This window comes from Sylvia atricapilla, chromosome 4, assembly GCF_009819655.1.
Source record: "Sylvia atricapilla isolate bSylAtr1 chromosome 4, bSylAtr1.pri, whole genome shotgun sequence".
In the NCBI taxonomy this organism is placed as follows: domain Eukaryota; kingdom Metazoa; phylum Chordata; class Aves; order Passeriformes; family Sylviidae; genus Sylvia; species Sylvia atricapilla.
This window is the reverse complement of record NC_089143.1, coordinates 43,163,723-43,187,019: the sequence shown is the minus strand read 5'-3', so window position 1 is coordinate 43,187,019 and position 23,297 is coordinate 43,163,723. Positions and strand designations below refer to the sequence as shown.

At 37.9% G+C, this 23,297-nt stretch overlaps 1 protein-coding gene and 1 long non-coding RNA gene across 3 annotated transcripts in view; one reads left to right on the top strand and one right to left on the bottom strand.

The window, feature by feature from the left end:
• Positions 1-479: 479 nt before the first annotated feature.
• On the bottom strand, positions 480-17,288 carry MAP9 (microtubule associated protein 9). 2 transcript variants are annotated; one of them, XM_066317701.1, is made up of 11 exons: positions 16,932-17,288; positions 15,965-16,082; positions 14,336-14,728; positions 12,377-12,570; positions 11,486-11,544; positions 10,857-11,022; positions 9,705-9,794; positions 8,864-9,025; positions 8,288-8,433; positions 7,431-7,563; positions 480-1,612 (listed from the first exon to the last, which is right to left on the bottom strand). In XM_066317701.1, exons 1-11 carry the CDS (start codon positions 17,286-17,288, stop codon positions 1,490-1,492), a joined length of 1,941 nt encoding a protein of 646 aa, XP_066173798.1. In that variant the 3' UTR covers positions 480-1,489. The 2 variants fall into 2 exon arrangements, with proteins under 2 accessions (XP_066173798.1, XP_066173799.1); XM_066317702.1 differs by having other exon boundaries at positions 15,965-16,070; positions 16,932-16,991.
• Positions 17,289-20,500: 3,212 nt separating this feature from the next.
• LOC136360434 (uncharacterized) overlaps positions 20,501-23,297 on the top strand; it is a 186,845-nt gene continuing 184,048 nt past the window's right edge. Inside the window, exon 1 of the long non-coding RNA XR_010743463.1 lies at positions 20,501-20,535. This is a non-coding gene — a long non-coding RNA (uncharacterized lncRNA). The remainder of the gene's footprint in view (positions 20,536-23,297) is intronic.

The window sequence follows — 23,297 nt, the reverse complement described above, 5'->3', positions numbered from 1 at the left end:
TTCGGGTGGTCTAGGGGTGTCACCTTTGCTCAGTCTTTTGGTGGTCATGGCGAGGTGGCAGAAGCAGAATGAGTCCCTAGGTAGCTGAGGGTCTTCTCGGTGTTGTAGTGTCTCCTTTTTATCTGGATTTTGTGCTGGGTTGCGGCTTTTGAGTCCTTTTGCCAGCAACTGCACTTCGGTTTGGAGCGGTGCACCATGGAAGCCCTTGGATTTTCCTATTAGGCGGGGCCGGCAGTTCGAGGAGCCGGCAGGGAACGGTGACAGTCTAGCCCGACGGAAGGGGAAGGGAACCCGGGGTTTTAGGGGAGGTGTACAACTTGGAATAAGGTTTTGAGGGTACAAATTTTGGTACAAACAGCATAACTTTCTTAACAGACAGGGTACAACTGGCATAACATTTTAAACAGCATAACCTTCCTAACAAATGACAGACTGTGTCAAAAATGGGAGTTTCTTACATTTTATTCATTTCATTTCCCACAGGCTGCCTTGTCTCAGACTCTCCAGGTTTGTTCTACAATAAATCCTGGTGCCTGCTACAAATTCCATCTTCTCATGATACTACAGTTGTAGTTTCTTAACAGACTAAGCCCAAATTCAATGCTCCAAATGCTAAAAGCCCAGAGCACCAATGATACACACCACCACCCCAATCTGAAGGTCTGAAGTAGTTCAGTATTTTCTCATAAAATCCAGGTGTGCCACTTTTGAATTGGCAATTCTGTTGCACTTTGCCAAGGCTGCAGTTCCTCATCTCTCCTGCTGCTGCCTTTAATTTTACTCTACCTCTTACGTGAGCCACTGAAGCTGCTCTGGCTGGGCATTTTTTCAGCTCCTTGAAAATTGCTGCTGGCAGCAAATTCTTTCTCCTTTCTCCACTACTTTGAAAAAAATGCTTGGTCCGCCATGAGGGAACAGCCAGAGCCAGGCCTGGAGCTTAGGAAAACCCTGCATTCACATATCTGTGAATAGATATTCACATATTTTCTCTGATATTGTATATTAATGTATGAAAAAAACATTCTGCTTCCATACTCCTTAGCCTTTTGTCATCTACCACCACAAGGGAGCAAACATCTCCTTACCCCACAGCCTCCTCATATCATTTCTTCAAGAATTAACTCTTTAAGAGTGTGGTCTAATAAATTAAAAATAACCATTCTTCTACTTAGTGAGTGAAAAAAAAATGCCATAGTCCAGCTTTATGTATCCTGGATACAAATTTTCACCAAAAAGGTACAACGTATCATGGAATTTAGCAAAACTGATTTAAATATGGACTTAGAAAAATTATTAGAAAAATTATTACATTTTCTACAGCAATGCAAATGAGTAACAGGTTTATTTAAACTGAAACGATCAAATAAACTACAAAAAAAGAATGGAACACCTATAATGGATTCAGTAAAAATCAGCTGATAACAAAAGAGTTACTGGCCATTGACAGAACTTTGTAGACTATCTGTTCTTCTGGAAAGCAATAAACTGCTCAGTAATTACTAGAATACGTGACTTTGCCAGGTGGCCTCCAGGGAGGACTCATTTCATTCCCATGGACAGCCTGCAACTTCTTTCGTTTCCTCTCAAGCTGTTCTCTCCTAATTTTGTTTTCCTGAGAATAAAAAGATGTGTGAAAAAAAGCCCAAACCAAAACTATCTCCCTGCCCCCCAACAACAATTCCACTAACAGAAAAGTTACATTCATTGTTATGCTTTTCTTGTGTAAAATGAAAAGAAAACATGCAATGGAAATTTGCCTTTAGGAGCTCCTTTTGGAGGCTCAGTCACAGACACTGCACAATGCAACACAAGAGGCTGCACATTGGGTGTCATTTACAATTACAGTGACTGTCTCAAGGATGGGCTGGGTTTGTGCACTGCTGAAACAAAAAGCCCAACAAAAGGCCTAGTAGATTAGGTACTCTATTGGTCTTGTATGTAATTAGTCTCATATTAATTACTTCTTGTCTTTAAGAGGATACTTAAATCACAATGCAGAATAAGTTGTTCTCATATAATGAGAACATTGATATATTATTGTAACTTTCTTTAGTTACTAAATCACACTTGCTGTGTACTAGAACAAACTGGTAATTAAACAATTTAATTTTAAACAAAGATCTATCTAACTTATGTTATAAGCACTCCAAGGTTCTACTTCTATTTTCTATTGTTTCAAACAGCAATGAGGCAATTAGGATGAATGATAAGCAACTTGCAATGATAAGATATTTGCAACACTCTCTTTGCGTCTCATTAACTAATGATTTTCAAGAGACCTGTCATTCAAAAATTAAATTGTAATTATTTATAATTATGTTTGAATTTCTAATCAGTTCTATTCTACATAAAATATGAACTCTTTGCAAAGATGACTGCCATTTCACCCTCAAGAGCACCAGCATCTAAAGGTGCATCTTCATTATCAGTTTAGTACACTGGCGAGCAGTCTATGGGTCAAAGTTTTCCTTGCATGTTTGTGGTGCATATGGGTGCACATTTTTTACTGACTTAGAAGTAGCTTTTTTCTTGGTGGAACCAAGGTTGACCATACAGACCAGAGCACAATTTACAGTACCACCTGTGATGGGTGGATAAGAAGTCCTTGAGCAGCTGGCTTTCTCACACATGAACAGTACATTCACTCCTAAGATCAACAATTGGCAAACACATCTCTGGTAGTAAAGATGCAATGTGGATATGCCCATGTAAAACCATCATCAGCTGTGCCACATGCATCCTTTTGATAAGTGAATCATTTGCAGCCCACCAGCCACTATTTTGAAGCACCCATAGAAGTATTGTATTTTCACATGCAGTATTAACTGCACCTCAGTGAAAGTAGTGCTCCTTCAGGACAGCTGTAAGGTACCCAGTACTCTCACATAACCCACGATCCTATTCCTCTGGTGGACAGCATATATCCATAAATTCCCAAAATACTGGCAATATTTGCCTGTTACTCATATGTGAGAAGGGAAATAGTGAGGTAAGTGTGGCCGAGGGCATAGACTGGAAAATGGATGTGGAAGCATTAATGTAAAAAAGGGAGCTTGAGTGAAGTTTTCTTCTCTTTTACATATATACAGCAATCAAACTACTGTGTCCAAAAATTGTAAAAAGCAAAGCAATACACTGAAATGCCAACCCCACCAATATGATTTTAATCTGTGCCCTTCAGCTCTTTGACTACATAAATCTGAAGATCCAGCTCAATTAGTAACATCTGGTCTGGCTAAACAAACACACAAAAATTCCATGGCGTTAATAATAAGGCTGATTAAAAGCAAGGCAAGGTTTGCACAGAAAAAGGAATGCCCTTTGCTAAAATAAGCAATACAAAAGTTAATCACAAATAGTATCTCTCTGTACAAACTGTATCTTTCTGGATCACATGGAGTAATTGAGACAAACTAGGCCTGCAGCACTGTGAAATTCTGACTCTTCTCATCCTTCACTTTTGCCTCCTTTCTCCTTTCATAGAGATTTTATCAGATGAACATAACTTGTGGCTTTGAGTCTTTAGAACAAATTCAAGATTCATTCTAGAATTCTTGATGGGAATTGTTTAGTACCATAAGAGAAAAGTAGTCTGCATTATCAGTGATATTTTTTCAAAAAAGACATCAAGATGTCAACCAGTTCAGATGAGCCTGCCAAGAATATGCTCTAATGGTATACGTATATAACATATGCTCCTGTATCTATAATCATAGAATTATATTGTACAAGGATATCTATACCATCAGGACAGGTAAGTGAAAACTCATTAAGAATAAGACTAATTGCAGCAGTATTGCAAGCATTAGAGGAATTGCATGCTACAAAGAAATGTGCATATTTTATGTTTATCAAGCATTCTCTACTGAATACATGTTGCACAACAGACTCAAGTATGAAAAACCACAACCAAAGATAAAGCATACACCCACCCAGGAAAGGAACAAAGTTGCTTTGGATTTTTTAACTGTGCTTCAGTTTTGAATGTTTGGGTTTGAAGATCCAGTTTTCATTAATGAATCCCAGTGGGACTGAGTTAATTTAACTGTTTTTTAAAAGATTAAATTCGAAGTGAAGATTTACTGGCCTCCTCCTTGTCTTCAACATACACGAAGTTTTTGTGTTCTTGTCGTAACTACAGTGCAAATTCTCACAAGATGTAACTGATAAAAATATTCCATAGAAAAATTAACAAGATGTTACTTGCACCACTTGAAGGAGAGTAACAAAAACAGTGAAAGATTACATCAGTAACTGTAGCTTGTCTTACACTAGATCAACTAAAATGTAGGGCTTGATTTCCGTGGAAGTTTCCTACTCAATAGCCTAGTAAAATGAATGCATTTTTCACTTATCAAATTCTGGGAAGAGCACATTCTTTAGCAGTATGACTGCCACACAGAAATTGAATTTTAGATATTGCAGAACACTGACAATACTCAAGAGGAGTAACAATAGCAGCCTTACTTCTAATCTATTGAAATGACAGGCCATGAAAATTGCAATATAGAAAGTATTTTTCAGAGAGATCTTATTAAACTACATGAAATTAATAACCCACTTCAGCTATTTCTAACCCAGAAAAGCAACAAATCCATGGGATACATCCTTTCTTGATGTTTTTAAACAGCCTTAGAATGCCAAAAATAGATATTGCATGTGCTCAAATTCAAGGTAAAATGTCAAACTTCTTCTAAGGCTTTCAACATTACTATGCTGGTCTTCGAGAACTATTTGAGAGCAGCCTTACTTCTCAGCAGCTCATGGCAGATTGATATTTATCACAGAAAAGTGTCAACATAACTTATCTAGAGATGATACTCACTTGTATCCACAGCAAACAGGTATCAAGATTAGTATCTCAGAAATAATGGAAACTAAACTGATGTGTCATTATAAACTTTCTATGTGAATCTTGTCCACATTTTACTCCTCGGAATAGGGGCATGTCAATGACAAGTGTCAGATGCTTGTATTATGCAGTAAGTAAAAAATGATCATTTATCAAGCTAGATTGGCTTGAAGAGTTCTTGGGGACTAGCAAGAAGCAAATGATAGAAAAGAAACAAAATAATCATAATCTTGAATTTCTGGGCAATACTAAAGCATCTCACCACAAGATTATCCTTTTTATGTCAGTATTTTACAAGTGCTAATAGCTTTTGCCAGGGCATTTATTTCCAGGCTGAAAAAGTAATCTTCTCTATGCATTTATGCTATCAAACATTCACACAATAACCTCTAAAAACAGAAGTAACAGAATTTCCATTAACATAAAAGCAGAAGGTCTCTTCTTTTTTAGAAGAACTACAATGAGATTTTTCTGTCTGTTTTAACCATGTGTTAGTGTCGACACCTGTTTAAGGAAAGCTGAGGATGAACTTAGACATTATTTCTGTTGAATGTTAATGAATACTTCCTTGTATATCACTCCTATTTTATTTCCCTTAAAAAAATCCTGTTAGTTGAAAGAATACTCTTAGAAGGCTTCCAAATTCTGCCTTCAGATCTGATGCCTATCTACCTGCAGGCAGATGTCATCTGAGTTCCCTTGGTAATACAATGACAACTTTATAGTGTTTCTTTCCTGCAGTCCACTGATGTTATGTATTTTTTTCTGTAACTGTACAAAGTGAGACAATATTCTGGCCAAAAATGATTACAGAGACATTTCTCAAATAAATGTGTGTAAGTTGAAAAAAGCACAAATTCTGAAAGTAAAAATGTAAAGACTGGGCATGAGACACATCAGTCAACACTTGCACACAGGCACTGAAAATGAGATCATTTTAGAGGTACCCCTACCAACCAGATCAGTACTTATCTCATCCTACATTTGCTTATTTCTCACGTAGGCACATGTATTTCCAGTTAGATCTGGTCATTCCTCCAACTACTAAAATTTTTATTAATAATCCCACTCTAGTGATGACCTCAGGAATTTACACACAGTTTTTATGGGGCACCTGCATGTATGCTAGGCAGCATCCTTCACTCCCAAAAAAGGGGATAATTATTTTACCTTCATGTGGAGTCCAGGACAACAAGGAAGTCAAATGTTCAATGAGAAGTAGCGTTCTTGCTTTGCTACAATGAAGCTGATTAGGATAGTCCCAGTAATCAGAGCATACCAGGGCAGTACCTTAGTTATTGCTCAAAGCATAGTACTCCCTACCATGGCAATCAGGAATATTGACCAAGCAAGAAATAACTTAAGATCAGGTATTAATCATTTGCTAAACTGAGCTGAAAATCTCTTGAAAATGAGAATCAGAAAAAAACCCTTCTTATCAGTGATTAAAGGAATGAGAAGTATTTCAACAGGGGACCAGGTCAAACATCTTAAAAGATCTAAATTTAAGACTAAAAAAATTTGGAAAAAGAGAGAAGAGAAAACATGCTCTTGCTGTTTTGTGCAACTGTGTATTTCTGATTTAGCCAAGTCCTCTCTAAACTTGTTTGATCATCCTCTCTAAACCTGTTCCACACCTATGCAGTTGCCTGACTGTCATCTGTCTCCCTCTTGTAAAAAAAAATAAAATTAAGCTATTGACAGTAAAGAGGAATTCCTCTAAGAACCTTAATCCAGTTAGGTTGTAAGATCTCATTCTAAAAATGGCAACAGGGACCATATGTACCTGACATGCCAGAAATCACATGGAAGACAGACAAAAGAAACACTTTCTAACTAAAAAACCCTGTACAGTCAGTATGAAGAAAGACTGCATTACAGGATGGGGAATTAAAACAAGTTTTTCTTTAACTGGCAAGTCACATATCTTTAAGAAAACAATATGCTAAGAACATGAGTGATCTCTCTTCTAGTTTGTCTTTCTGCAGCAAGGAAAATAAACCTGCCTTATTATTGGGACTAGAGTATTGGATTAATTTACTGCTTTACAACTGGGACACTGCTGTGAGAAAAATATAATTGGGAGCACCAGAGTTCCACCCTTTTTTGCAAATGGAAATCATCTTGAACCTCATTACAAGTGCTTTTATCAGTTGTGAGGTATCCAAGTCTCCATTTTCAACGCTTCCTTGAATGTCACATGCACTGACTGTTGCAGCTGGCAATGCTGTTTAGTTTTGCAGGTTTTGTGCTCAGGCTAATTGGCCCTTCAGAGATGGTTGCTCCTGATATGGAATGATAAAAAATGAAGACTAATGGAAATTGAAAACTCTATGAAATGTAGATAGGGAGAATATATTTTCCATGTATGCCAGGCATCAAGTGCACCATACTTAAACAACATTTTGCTCACAAGTTCTGGGGGCCAAGCAATGTTATGTTGCCACCGTCTGGCCTCTCTCATAACAGCATAACATCCCACAAGCATTACAATACTCAAGTGCTCACAGTCACTACTACAGCAAATGTTTTGCTTTTGACAAAATGCAAAAAAAACCCCAAACCCAACCAGACATACCAGCCATCTTTCATATTCCTCCATAGCTTTTTCACTTTTTTCTTCCTTCTTTGCCTTTTGCATTTCTCGCTTTCTTTTCTCTAGAATTTTTTCTGCTTTCTTCTTTTTTATATGTTCTTCCTTCTTTTCATTCCTGCATAATCAGAGGGAAGAGCAAGAGGTCATCGTGTACAAACTAAAAGTTGCTTCTGTGACCAATTAAGCAAGTTAGTCAAAATATGTATTTTACACTTTTAATAAAAGACTGAGAATATGTATTTAAAATCTTCCATGTCAATTTTTATATGTCACCAAGGTATAAGTGAATCTACTGCTCCATCTATTATGGCATCACATTTTCTGTACTTTGTTCTCCCTTATTTATTACCATAAAAAAAATTCAGAACTTCTGTAGGTAACTGTAAGTTGTGCCTTGTCTGTGAAAACTCTTGGCATGTAAAACTAATACAGAGTATCTCCAGCAGATACATCTCATTTCCTTCTCCCTACATCTGCATTCCTACATTGTATTCCACAAACCTTTAAAGATTTACCTTCCTTCCTATGGCTTAGTAATGAAGCATGAATACAACCACGTAAGACACAACACTACTCAGTGAATCTTCTCATTTGCTGTATCTCTGCCTGGGCTTAGTTAATATCCTCTTGGGGAAGAAAGCAACTAACTTAATGAACTGAAGGGAGCTGCACAGCTTGTTTTCACTGTTGGACTTTGTCTCCATTAAGAACGAAGCGTCTGATCCTAAGCATTCCATTGTCTTCCAATTACAAGCACATCAAGCATTTACAGAAGACCTATTACATTTATAAGCAAGGATTTTGGAAGCTATGATACAGCAAACACAGTGGAAAAATACCATTTTTCAACTGCTGATACACTGACTCTCCTCTTCTCTGCAACTAGGTCCTCTTCTATCGTCTTCCTCATTCTTTCAGACTGTTTTTCCTTCCTGCTTTGCTCTCTTAAATATTCCACTTTTCTTTCTTTCCATTTTTTGAATGCCTAAAGACAACCACAGATCCATGAGAAATCTTACCTCTCATCTTTCTGTCAATACTCCAGTAATCTATTGTAATTTCCACACATTCTAATTCTAGAATATTTGCTTGTAGAAGTGCTCAGAAGTAGGCATCACTATACATGAAAAGAATCTTATTTTTCCAGTAGGCAATAGTTAATTGCTAATGTATTTGTATGAAGTTTATTTTATGCTCAGTTAACAGATGCCATATATAGAGCCTGTTTGTCTGCAAGGGTATATATTACATATTTCTAAACAGAACAAAACTTAATATAAGCTTCCTTCAAAAACTAAGCATGTCTAGATTTATGATTCTAGTTAATTTCCATCTCTTTCTAGATTAATCAGAATTATTTTTACCATTTCCTGAACCACATTAAAATACACATTTATGTACATATTTCACATCACCGCTTGTGCTGCTTCTGTTTTTTCCTTATTCTGTTCTGCTGGTTTCTTTTTCTCAAGTTCCTCAAGCTTTTTTTTTTCTCTTAACTTCTTTGCTTCTTTGTCTTTCTTTTTTTTCCAGGCTTCATAACATGCAATTGCTTCTTCTCTTTTAAGTGCTTCTTTCTAGATTGAAAATAAAAGTCTACATTTAAATCAATTTCAGTATAAAATTCTAAGTGAAATAGTATGCTTTAAAGTTCTTGCTAAATAGAGCTATAAAAAACAGAAATTGATTTGCTGACAACATTGCAAGTATTACAATTAAATTTTAAGCTTATACAGTGGGCTTTTTCAATGTCCATTTTTAAGTAAATTGAATGAGACAAACTACTCCTGCCAAGTATGTGTAGAATGATATGAAATACACATAAAGTACTTAGAAGTGAAAACTGTTAAATGCTTAAAAGCCAAATCCAAGAATGTGCATTACATTGTTTAAGACAGAGTCCTCTGCAGGTTAGCATCTCTTGAAGCAGGGAGTGAATGCCTCATGTCTTCATGCATAAAACAAAACTTAGCACCCTAAGAACTGAGCAACCCAAGATCTTTGTAAACTAACGTGAAAATTAATCTAGGAAGAACACTTCTAACACACCTTATGTAAATATGCAGGGAAGCATCGGACAGACACTGTTTACACAAACCTAACAAGAAGGACATGCCATTTATTGTCTCACATCACCACATATTATTTGGAGAAAACCAGATACCTTAAAACAGCAGAGGGATGCACTTAGACAGGAAGTACACTTCAAATAATCATAGTTTGTCAACATCTTTTTAAACAACAATGTAAACAAACCTTTTCAGTATTGTTCCTTAGAATTTCAGCTTTCTCCTTTTCACTTCTCTTTAATTCCAGTATAAAGAGCTTCTTCTTTTCCAACCAGTTCTGCAAGAATCATTAAAATATTTTAAAGTGCTTTTAAGGTATCAGTAAAGAGCAGAATCAATATAATGACCATGAAAATTACTCATAGTTCTTCTACATGCTAATTAAATAAGCATCCCATGTGGAAAACATGAACACTCTGATCAAAAAAAAAATCTAAGGTTCTAAAATCACAGCTACAAAATCTAAAAAAAAAATCTTTTAATAAGCATCTGCCTAGAAACACCAAAAAATATGTAAGCATTTATCAAAATTAAATAAAAGAATGGAGTAAAGATTCTTAACACTTGGTATATAAAAATATTATTTACATTTGTTGTCTCTCTTGCAAATAATTAAAGAGAATAAAATCCTACTGGGAGAAGTGAGACTTCAGGCAGCCATAAAAGGTTATGAGCCATCTGCAGAATCAGGCTTAAATTTTCAAGAATTAACTATATATTTGGTATGCAGCTCAAAGACAAAAAATGGAGACTATTCTACCTTCAAATATAAATATGGATTTGAGGGTCTAAAATTTGTTGTAGGACCATAATGATTATAAACACATATCAGTATGAATGGTGCCTGTTAATGAGAGTTGTTTTTTCTCCAACAGATTAGCAAAAATCTATTGAAACCCAGAAAATAATTGTTGTGAAATTCTACAAGGAATCTACATAATTATTCTTCTGGAAAGAGTACAGGATTTGCTACCACTTCTCCTGAATGCCATTTGAATAGAACACATCAGGAAAAAAACCGGATGCTCACATGTTTAACAACTCTAAGTACACTCTTATGTTAATGATGAAGTAGAGGTAATGGAAAGTAAGTGCCTGAAAATAGTATGACACAATAAATTATGAATCACATAAAAGCATTATGTCCCTTTCATTGAGCTTTTCATACGAGGAAAAGGAATAGGCAACAGAATAAAAGAATTACTATACCTGTAAGCCAATGAAGGGAATATAGTAAAAAATACTGATTTCAAGAAAATATGAGGTGTTGACCCTTGTATCAGGACCTTTGCACATATGCATAATTTTATTTGTTAGTTTGTTCATTTTTAAAATCTACCTGAAAAACAGCTGCCCTTAAATTATCTACTTTGCTGAATTCTGAACTTTTCTGCTGCATGCTTTTACCCTCCAACACCTTTAATGATCCCAGATACTGAGATGAAACAGGTGAAGTTGATGGAACCGCTTTCCCCTTTCTCTTTAAATGCACAGAAGTTGAAGACCTAGGAAAATACCAGGACATAAATGCATTAATGACCTTTCCATTTATTGTAGCTCATACCAAGTTACTGTTCCTCTTATTTCCATGCATACCAAAAGTTACTGTGATGCGTTTTTTATACACACTTGGGGACTGGGGAAAGGAAAAAGAGAAAGAACTTACTTCTTTTAAGTTTACAAATTACTTAGACTTCCATCTTAGTAACAGCTTTTTTTTGGAGCCTGTAAAGACTCCAGTAACACACTCATCAAAGACACTGGCAAAAGATTTGAGAGTCTGACCTGACATAAACCTGAGCAAGGGTCATAACAACATGCCACATGCACTAAACTGCTTTCCACAGATGGTCAGAGGTTGCCAGCAGCAAAGACAATGCTGACAGAAAATGAGAGGAGAGAAACATTGTTGGGGCACTTAGAGGCATCTTAAGTGGTTCAGAACAATACTTGGCATTCTTCTCTTACCTGTCAGATAAAGAAACCTTTGAGATTTGTAGAACTCTCTCCTTTGTTTCACTTAGTTTCTAAGAAACACAGAGTAAAAGTAAAGTTATAGGTCTCTTAAGCAACAGATCAGGATGAAACAGGTTTTTACAAGCTAACAAGGATACTGAGAATTGGACTCAGCCCTTATAAGTTCCTTCCAAGTCAAGATATTCCATGGTCTCATGATGTTATAAAAACAGGCAAGAAAAACACCCTATTGAACAGAGGGTATAGTAGTGAGTGGAAAGAAAAAAACAAACCACAAAACAAAAAAAAAGCCCCTAAACCAACCAACCAATCAAACTTTCAGAATGACTGTACTATTTTGGAATGGCAGCTAGGAATGTTCATTTGTATTATGTAAAAATACAGTCAATAGTTTAGAAATAATAAAAAGTAAAAAGAACACAGCTGACTTATTCTATAAACACTCTTTTAAGTCTTTTGAATACTTAGCTTTAAAAATTACTTCTTTTTAGGATAAAGCATAGAGTGCTTTGCATGTTATCCATTATTCAGGTCACACATGGATTCCATCCTCTGCCAACACACACTTCTCACTGCTATTCAGCTATCCTCACAACAGAGATCTGACATTTTCACTTTGAAAAGTGTACATTCTTATGGCTGAAAAACACATTTCAATACCTTTATCTGACTTAAATAATTTGTGGAAAAGGTATTCCTTACATCTATGCTAAAGCTATATGGAATTTATAAGAGCCTCAGCTCTAGAAATCAGATACAAATTCTCAGTTTTCCAGACAGTGTTCTATACACTGGAGATACCAACAGCACTTTATAAAACTCTCCATTGTGCTTCTAGGACAATGTTGTTTCAAACAATGGTAACCTGTGCATAAGCAATACCTTGACAGAGTTCTTGGACGTGTTCTTTGCCTCCCCATGCTCAGATTGATCATTCACTGACACCTGCCTTGCATCAGTTATTATTTGCCCTTCTGTTGTTTTCATCATTCCATCTGAGCTGTCAACAGAAGGGGATTTCCTACCATTGTCCTCCAGTTTCAAGTCACTGATGCCGACAGTATTCTGCTCTCGATCTAAAGGGAGAAAAAAGATTAGGAGGACACATTAACAAGAACTTCACTCTTTTTGAGTATTGTTTTTTCCGCACAAAATGTATTTCTAGAAAACCATCCATCTAAGAAAGTTGTCACTAAATTTTATATAGTATAAGTTATTTTCTGGATGCCTCCTAAGAACTACATACTAATAAGAATAGTATTCACTTGTGTTTTCATGTAAGACTGAAGTAACTTGGAGCAACTGAATATTCAACTAATGTTAGAGAATGTGAGAGCAAGACAAAGGCAAAAATTTCTAACTGCCTTATCTGGTTCTAGTGCAGAAACCAAAAGCAAGAATCACTGCAGTCACACCAAGAGCCCTTCTCACATCTAGCAAACTTCTAATGAAGTGTGCCAGTTAACACTCTGGGTAACAAATACTGCTTTCATTGTGTGGAGTTCTTCAGGGGTGTGGGACACAAGAGTGAATAACTGAAAAATTCTGCAGTGGGGATTCAAAGAAATCATCACCTCAATCTGAATGTATGCCTAAGTGGTGAAATTGTTATTTATGAAACACATTATTAATAAGAATTAAAAAACATTTTAATCAGATTTCAACTGCCAGTAATGCAACAACCTAAATTTGTAAAGCAAATTCATATGCAAGCCAAAAATGCCCCAGTAAAACCAAATAAAGTCTTCCACAAATTTCTTCAGAAAAACAGAATTCTTGGATGACAAGATAACTTAAATTACCTGAGGAAGGGAACATTAATACTCATAATCTAAGAAATTCACCCTAAATTTACAGTGATGAAGGTAAGTTCAAGGTGACAAGAATTCTGAATTTATTGAATTTTAACCAATATTGCAGTGTGTCACTGCACTACTTTGATTCACACGAAGAAAAGAAGTAGTTCAACTTTTTTTCTGCCAGTCTAAACCTACACAGGCACACCAGCCAGGAAAGAGAAGTGTCTGCACATTCAAATACCTAGCATTTTGGTGCCATCATGTGGAAAGGAAAAACAAAGCTGATACCTTTAATCATGCTCCACCAATTGCAAAGTTGTAACCTTCCCTCACAGCTAATGACCAGTCATAAACTTATCTCAACATCAAACTGGACAAATTCCTCTCATATTAGGAATTAGATAAAAAACATGAAGTCTTTTGGCATATATAGTCAATGAGCAGAATTGCAAATTCTGCTTTGTATATTAAAAATAAATTAGCTATTCCTGTAGTGAAACATTCAGGTTTGAGTGGTTTTAGTGTTTTACTATACATCCAAAGTGTGTCAGCATCTTCAAAGTAAAAGATCATTTGAAGTTTTGACTTTGGAATAATGAGACATCTACAATTCATAAATGTTTTGGGTACAGCTCATTATCTGATGTTCTGTTACATTACAGCTTCACCTGGTCAAAGAAAATGAATTTCATGACCTTTCCATTAAAGGGTACATGGATGCTACGAACACCATGTCAATCCAACTTTCTGTGGATTGAAATCCACAGAATTTCAATGCACACACTGAGGAGGCATCTTGCCAGCCCCGCCACGCCTTCCATGCACATGCACTGATGGAGAGCTGGACTTTAGGCACCTAAACTTCTGTTTTTCCATCTTCTGAAAGAAAGGGCAAACAAGAACCTCTTGCTCTTGGCCCACGCTGGTTCAGTTTACCCCCTGCCAAAGCAGATATTCACTAACACAAAAATAACCCAAACTGAAACACTAAAATACTGTAACATGAGAAAGCAGCAACAACATCAAAATACTTTCTTTTCACCTGATGCTGAAACATTTCCTTTTTTGTGCATCCGAGGCTTTGCTTTTGGTTGGTTTTCCTCTTGGTTTCTTTTTTTATGTAGTTCATTAATAGGCAAGTCATCACTTTCACTATTATCACACCGTACTTCATTATTTTTTCTGACATTATCCTCATTTTGACCTTCCGCACATCCTTCTTTGCCATCTTTTCTGTCATTCTGTTTGTTTTCACCTTCTAAAACCATTACTTGCTGAAGCTTATTTACATGAAAGGATAAATTCAAGTCATCAGCAGCTTCATTTTCCAAATCTGCTTTTTGTGAAGCATCGTCGTTCAAGAGAGGACTCCCAGCAACAGATCTCTCACTGCTTCCAGAACCTGAATCACTTTCAGCAGGTTCTTTCCCAATATCTGCAAGGAACACATTACAAACTTGCATTTGATATAGGTGGAAAAAATTGCAACACAGAACCTGTATCCTCTATAACTTAACACTATTTTTCATGTAACACCCTCCTGACTTTAGTTTCTGAGCATTTCTCTTTCTGTGCCTCTGATCTCTGCAAAGCCACCAAACTACAGCCTTATTCTACTTCGTTTCCTGTCATCTCTTTTCATGGACCAATTCAAAGAAAAATATTCACTCATTAATTTCTTTCTCCATGTAATTTAAAGCCCTTCTTTAAAAAAAAAAAAAAAAAGTCTCAATGTCATAGGAAATAGAAACAAGTTGTCAATGACAAAGCTGGGTATGTTTTGTATTAGAACTCATCCTCCCTTCACTTCTGCCCCATTTAATGTCTACTAGAAGGTACTCAAAGGAAGTACTCAAATGCTGAGGTTCACATGTTTAACAAAAATATTTATCTTCCTCTAGCCTGGTACTACTAGTTGACCTAATTCCAGAGTACAAATGCTTGAGGAAGTTGACAAAAGAATGCCATGATAGTAGAGTAACAGATTTACTGCTGGAGAGCTTCTTTTCCTAAATTTTGTTAGCAAAGGGAAATCAAAGCATCCCACAAACTGTTAAAAGATGTTTCAGATGTAAAGGAAAAACAGGCAGAGGAAGTCTTTTTAAAAATACAAGATTATATTTAACATTCCTATTTTTCTTAAAATAATTGTGCTTTGCCAGCAGGAAGAAGAGTCATTTGGCCAATCATAAACACTAGCAAAAAGCAAATGCATCCTGCTCCAATAAAAACAGCCAGATCAAACCTTTTCTTGGTTTAGGTACACTGCCAGGCAGGTGTCCTGCAGCCCTTATTTACTGATTGTCCAGACTGGGAAACCAGTAAGAAAAAAACATTGCTTTTCTCTTTGCCACTGTCCACTTCCATTTACAGTACTGTGCACTACTGTCTCATCCAGGTGTCAAGTAAGCAAGATGGTTAAGGAGGAGAACTGGGCACCACAATGGTAGGAACCAGTACAGGCTGTGTATGGAGTAGCAGGTTGGCAACCTCTGCTGATTACATTCGGAATTCTGCTGCTAACTTGGCAGAGGAGGACTCGGTGCTTTAAAAGTTGTTAAAATACGACATCTTGGAACACTAAATCATTTTGACACATAAAGATTGTCTAGGATCTAGTAATGAGTTAAGAAAGGAAGTACACAAGGAAAAATATTTAATTTTGTTTTACCATTTAACATGCCATCTTCATCGCTTTCAAAGTCGTCTGAATATTGATCTCTTTCCTTGCTTGTTGCATAATCAGAAATTGCTTCCTGTAGCTCATCCTGAAATGGCTTCAAAAATAACTTTTACATAAAAGGGAGGATTCACTTACTCAAGTTCAGCACTAATTCTCCCCTCCCACACATAGAGAAATGAAACTGACCAACAGAGATAAGCCCATTAAGTTGATAATTATTGTGAAGCCTAGTGCTTCCATTCTATCCCTAGTCCCATAACATATCTGCATCAAAAAAGCCCCCAAATCTCCATGTATTTATTTATATTTCTTCTTCATAAAAAATGTATTTCGCAAATCACTTTTCCATTTTTGGGCACTTATGATGTTTCATCATGTGACACTTCTCTTTTCTATGTTTTGATCGGCAAGAGCACGAGGGGAGAGGGTCTGTGAGAGCAGGTGAGCACTGCCCTGCCGCAGGACAGGCGCCTGAAGCAGGTGGCAGGTCCAAACCAACGGAAGAACTTCACAGATTTTGGATTCTCTGCTGCAGGACATCACGGACACAATACGTTTATATGATTCTGAAGGGTATTGGCCTCTAATTATAGATTGTAAACACATAAAGAAATGCCCCAGTGTCTCCAGATTCCAGACCCTGACCCACACACCCCGAGGAGCAGTGGCTCATCACGGGCCCTGCTCTGCTCCTTCAACCCGGCTGTCGGGCCGCGGCAGCCGGGCTGCTGCCAGCCTGTGCACGGGGAGCGCCTCCTGCTGTCCTCACCGAGGGCAGCCTGCTTGCCGCTTTCATTTCGAAAGCTACGCGTATTTTTGTGGGTGTGCTACCTGTAACAGCGGATTAATGTATTCCCAACGGCAGAAACCTGTTCGCAGGTCTCGTTCCCCAGCGTCGGCTTTACCCCGCTCCTGCCCGGCCCGGCCCGGCCCTGCCCCGGCCGCTGCCGCTCACCTGCCGCCTGCAGTCGGCGGTGCCTACCCCCGACATGGCGGAGGTGTCTCGCTGCCGCCGCCAAGCCTTCTGAACGCTCTGGCAAAAATCCCCGGCGGAGAGCCCCGGGAAAAGGCCCGGGAAAAGGCCCGGGAAAAGGCCGCGCCGCCCGGTCCCGCCCGTCGCCCGGCAACGGCCGCGCCCGTGGGCGCCCGTGAGCGCCGGGACTCGCCTCGAGTCGCCGCTGCGCCACTTCCTCAGCCGGCCCAAAGCCGCGCTGCCAGGATTTGTTATCGACGCCTGTGCCCTGCCAGGATTTGTTGTCCATGTCCCTGTCCTGCAGATAACCGTGTCCCCACAAGGAGCACATCCAAACATCCATGATACCCGTACCAGGGCTGACGCACGTTCGTCAGCCCCACTCTTGCAGTCAGGTAATTGTCCAAAACCTCCCTACTTGGGATGTGAATGCTTTCCCTAAGAAACATATTCATTTTAGTGCTTTCTGGAATACAGATCTCATAGCACCTCTGTGTTAGTTTAAATCAGATTTTAGGCCTGGAGAAATTACAGTGGCATAGAAGTAAATCGCTTGGTGCTTGCACCTCCTAACACTCCAATTTTTATTTCCCCGAAGAGTGATTGTGCGATCCACCTGACGAACACCAGCCCCAGTGACCAGACACTTTGCCAAGCAGCCCACGTTCCTGCAGAGCTGGTGTCCTAGAGGTCATCTGTCCCCTGTATGGGCCACGATGAAGGCACCTGAATCCCAGGGTGCTCTGGGAATATCAGTCTTGTGCATCAAAGGAAAGCTGTCCACTTCAGGACCGTGTACAGGTACAGACATCTCTATTCTTCCTCCAGTTTAAATGCTTCTGATCTCGCCTTTCTAAAATAAGACTAGTGCTCCAGCTGTCTTAGTGATAACAAAGGACTTCTGACATGCTCTCTAAACTGGTGTTGTATTTGTATATAATAATCTTCCCCAAAATGCATTGCATTTTTGTAAGTTGCGCAGAAGAAAATCTCTCTGACAGAGACAGGGAAAGAATATGTAGGACAGAGCCCAGAGCCTTAGGACTTGTTTTCCTCTTGTTTATTTATGTAGAGTTATATTTTAAAAGCAGTGCAGTTATGCAAAGGCCACAACACACCTGGGGGAAAAGAGGCCGAATACTAACAAGTAACCTTGAATTTAAACAAACAATTATTTGCCAGTGATTAATTGATGTTTAGGTATCATCTGCAAGCAGCTCCTTGCTTTGTTTACCTGTGTTTATTTATAGCCAAATAATGCTTGATCTGCTGATTAATCATGGCATTTATTTAGAGTTATGCTTAATGCACAATTTTTTTCCTGTATTTTCTTCACACGTGAAAGCCTTAAATTTGAATCTGTGCTGTTCCATCTCTCTGTGAAGGTGAAAGGTGAAACTTGACATACTTGTTAAGAGTTTAAAAAGGAAGAAAGAAGAAATGCATATATTCTTTCTCTAATAATGCTAGTGATTGCTGTTGAGGGCTAGATTATATATCCCTATAACAATGCACTGAGATGCACATTTTATTAAATTCCAAAAGGTGGCAGCAAAATATTCTACAATTAAACAGTTGGTTCTTTTTTTCCTAAGTGTCCAGTTTATCCTAGTTTATTTTATATTATTGGCTATGTTTATGGGGTTTTTTGAGGGACATTTAGTATTACATACACCATAGAGAAGGAAGCTTTGGTTTAAATTATTGTTTTATTTACATGAGTCAGACAACGGGTCCTCATATCACCTGTGTTATTAAATATTCAATGCACTGAGTTGGTTGGATGCAGGAAAAAAAATCAATACTGTCAGCACTGAAGAACTCAAAATGTGTGAAGAAGTTTTTTGTCAAAACACATGAACATCAGGTCTGCATCTTCTTGTCTTACCTGAGGCAAAACTCCCATCAAGACCCACTGAGGTGCATGGGACTTGAGCCTAAATATGAATCTAGTGCTCTGGGTATAAGAGACTTACTTAAAAAAAACCCCACACAACAAAAAACCAACAAAAATCCACAAACAAACAAACCACAAAAAAGCCCCAGCCAACCAAAAAACCCCAAAACCCCAAACATGGAGGTTTATTGAGGACAAAACCCAGAAGATTTTATGGTATGAAAATGAGCATTGGCATCTGCTTTTTAATTAGTAACTGACTAATATATCATAAATGGAAATTGTACAAGGAAATGTATGTTTGAAAGTGAAGTTGCTCTTTCTCCCTTGAGTATATGTGGAGCATTGAGGATAAGGCTCTAAATGAGCCCGGCTGTTACATTTGTTTGGATAAAATAAACTTCGAGGTAACATTTTATTCTGCTGATCAAATGTGTGTGAGTTTCGTCCATGCCCAGAACCTTAAAAAAAGCACTTCTTAAAACAAGCATCACGATGCAGTGTGATTACCATCTGCAGGAATGATGTTATATTCGGAAAGCAGTCAAGTATGATAAGAGTTTTGGATGGCTAGCTTATACGCATATACACAACTTCCATAGGTGGTTTATTTTATCAGTGTGTCTAGAGTTAGTAAGACAGGTTTTGGGATTTCTTCTGAACACACGACATATAGATTAAAAATTCTGAATCATATATAATAAGTCACTTTAAGTCAAAATATTTAAAACCCCTTACTGGAGGGAAATGTTGTGCTTGCTATGGTATTCTTTCCCAAAGTCAAAAGTTACACTTGAAAGGAAATTTAATGTCATGACAAAATCTCTGAGTTGGTGTATATTCCTGTAGAAAGTGATTTTTGTTTTGGTTGCCAGGGGCTTGGCTCATAAATGACTGTTCCTGTTCTTGACATCAGTGGGAGTTAGACATCAGCTACAAGTACATATGGCTCTTGGACATTGCACATGTATTTGTTTAGCAGAGTAACAAGTAGCTTCAATCCTAAAGAACAAAGAGCTCTTCTATCTAGGGGTCACCATCACAGACATTCTTAAGCACAAACATTCAAAATCATTGTTCTCACGTTTTCCTCCCAGTTCATATGAAACAGTCTATTACAATGTACTGTGTTTTGCAGGCTTATGCCTGTCCTGCCAAAATGTACTGTTCTTCTTATGCTTGTCTTGAAATAAAATAGAAATATAATCAACTTTGAGCATCAGATGGAAATCCCCGTTGTCATCTAATTAAACCTCTCACTTTTACATCTTGATCTGATTTGTAAGTAGTTAGAGAAGAGTAGAAGAGCTGTTAGAGTAAGAAGGTATGCAACCCTGACTTAGTAGATTGTTCTCAGGCATTCAACCAGGAAAGTTGAATTTCATAAAATTAATACATACAAAAATGTAGGTATTGAAGGAACAAGCTGCAAAACTGAAGCAAAAGAAAGAAGAAACTAGGATGAATAAACTCACAACTACATCACTTACATGGCAGTTTATGAATACATGTGTTCTTGGCTGGTTAATTTATTCCTGAGCATTAGATTTAGAAGTAGCAGATGGAAGTAGATATCCCAAAAGAAAAAAAAAAATCCTTGACTTTTAAAAGTTATTTTAGGCTTTTCTTTTTAAGCTGTCTTTTTTTTTTTTTTTTTTTTTTTTTTTTTTTTTTTTTTTTTTGTAAATAGTACTTGATGTGATTTTAAGGAAAAGCATTGGAACACAGAGGAATGAGACAGCTGTCTCGGTGTTGTGCCTGGTCATAGTAACAAGGCAATGAACTTTTCAAACGGACGAAGCTTGTTTGTGTTGGTGGCAGCAGATTAGGCTTCCTGTAAGGGGAGTCAGAAAATGCAAACGTTTTCATGTCAAGTGGAGTCATTTTGTGTGCAAATGACTCAAGCTACTGCTGTCGCTTGTACATGGATACATTCTTTTAAACTCTTGCAGCTGTGAGCTCCGGTTAAATAAACACCTTTGAGAGAAACCTCACAGACCTCCAATTGCTTAAAAAACATCTCTCACTCTCGAAATATCTCTACATCTAATGTTGTATTACTGCTGTCAGGAGAAGCCAACAGCTGTTAAGTGCTGAGTAGTAACTCACTTTAATGTTATGGCACATTTCACAGAGAGAGGAACCACATTTGTCAGATCATCACCTGCACATTTGAGAAGTGTCAGGGCTCCAAGCTGCTGGCACCTGAAGGATCGCCAGAGAGCCAGAGACACCACCTTGGGTTAAAGACTTGAATAATGTCCAGCAAACAAGGGATGAGAAGTCTGACATCATAAAAAATAATAAGAAAAAATGGATGCAGTAAAAGGCCAAGTTAAATTGCTTTGTGGTTGGAAAGATTGACTGGCTAATTCTCAGTGACAATAAAAATGTCTTCTGGTCTTTACATCTATATTCCTCCCTTGTCTCTTTTTAATTTTGGGTTCTATTCTAGTTGCACTATGGCAGGAAGATTTAAAGGAGAATAAAGCTGCCTGGTCTGATTTTTCTACCATTATCCTAATGAAGATAGAGTTTTACAGTGCAAGTAGCTTCAGGAGGTAAAGATGAACGATTACCTTACTCCAGTGTAGCCAAACAAAGGCCCATTGGAAGCACATTGAATGTATCACTTAATCTTTTTAGATTTATAACTGACCATATAAGATATTATCTTTTTATATCTTTTGAATGTACTGATTTGTCTATCAGTACACCTATAAGAACCTTCCATATCTTAGCACTTCCTAGTCTTGAAGGGAGTTATCAGCTTTCCCTGTTAGACTGCTGAGACATAATTATTATTCCTGTTTTCTATATGTACAAAGAAGATTCAGAAGCTTTGCTGGTGACACAAATGCATGCAAGAATTCTGTGGTGGTGTAACTTTGGAGTATTTCTATCATGCCTGTTTTGCACCAACTTATACCCTTAAACAGTGAAGAAAATTCAGATATCACATGATAACTTGTACCCATTAGAGGCAGTGATGCAGAAGGAGCAGAAGAATCTCAAGAACATCCGTGGTATTTCAGTGCTTGATAAAAAGTGTAAGGATTTGCTAAAAGCTGCCCTTCGTGGTTCTCTTGCTTTAGTAAAAAAGCTGTTGAAGAGCAATTTCTTTTCAGCTTAGACTAGAGACAAGGTATGATTCTAAGATAACATTGCAGAAAAAGCTGTAACATCAGACTCACATCTGAACAAATATATAAACAGATAGCATCTAGTTGGGCATTTTCTATTTTTTCTTTAGCTCATAAATGGCTAGGTCACTATTATCTCATAGATTGGAGCCCTGGTTTCCTTCCCTTCAGATGCACTGTACTGAGCTGCTCCTTCAAAGAGAGTGGTGTTTAGGGAGCATACTTGCATACCCTTTTCCCCTTTCTAGGCCATCCAACATGTCCACTGCTCAGGGCCAGGGCTGCAGGTTGAGCTCTGCACTGGTAACACCAGGGAAACCTGCAAAATACAAGCTCCAGGTTTTGTGCTGTTCCTATGGAGACCATGATACATTAGGATATTTTTATTGTGGATTAGAGATTATATTGACTTTCCCATTATTAATATTTCTATGTACTCTTATATCATCTCTGCAAGGGCTGTGGAAAGAACATTTCATTCAGACTTGCAAACGGAAAGCGTTGATTAATCCCAGCACTTGGAAACAAATAATCCAAGTTAGTAATCTGGAACATTAAATCAAACCCTGTATTTGCAAAGGAAGCTTAACAGTTCATCTTTTCTTGTTCTCCATGTTTCCTTCCTTCCGTCTTGTGACTTAGTTTATAGCCCCTGCAACTGCAATTTGAAATTTTGCAGCTGCTGAGATGACTTGGCTTCAGTTTAACAGCAAATGTCATCAGTCCAAATCTGAGCTTCGTGTGTTCTTTCTTTCCATTTCCTATTTCTTTTCAAATTGATTTGTCACCAGTTTAGGGGATTATCTAAAGCTACCCTAAGACTGGTCCTCTGTGCCAGGGCTGTTCAGGCTGTTTTGTCAGAGGAAAAGCTAATGGGCATGCCAGAAACACATGAAGGGTGGGAGAGGGTCTGAGTGTCAAAACTCTCTCAAAGGGGGGTTCCTGTGTAGTGCAGGAGGGAGTCAGAGAGGAGGAGGCATCATCCTAGTGCAGAAAGCAGCTGGGCTGGACATGGTGAGGAGAAGACTGTTCAGAGGGGCGAAAAGTGATAACTGAGCTTTTGTGTCAAAGTATTTTTGACTGTGTACTCTTCAGGAATGGTGCCTTCTCTAAGTACATTTTGTGCACACAGAGTGTGAAATTGCGCTTTCAGTTACATAGGTCCACCCAGGCTGTTCGGGGAAGTGGGAAGGAGAGCTGTTCAGCTTCAGGACTGTAGGATCATGCTAACAGCTGTGCTGTTTCCATTACTGAACTAAACTCGGCCATAGTGCTGATGTCTTTTGCTACCGATACCTCGTGGCATTA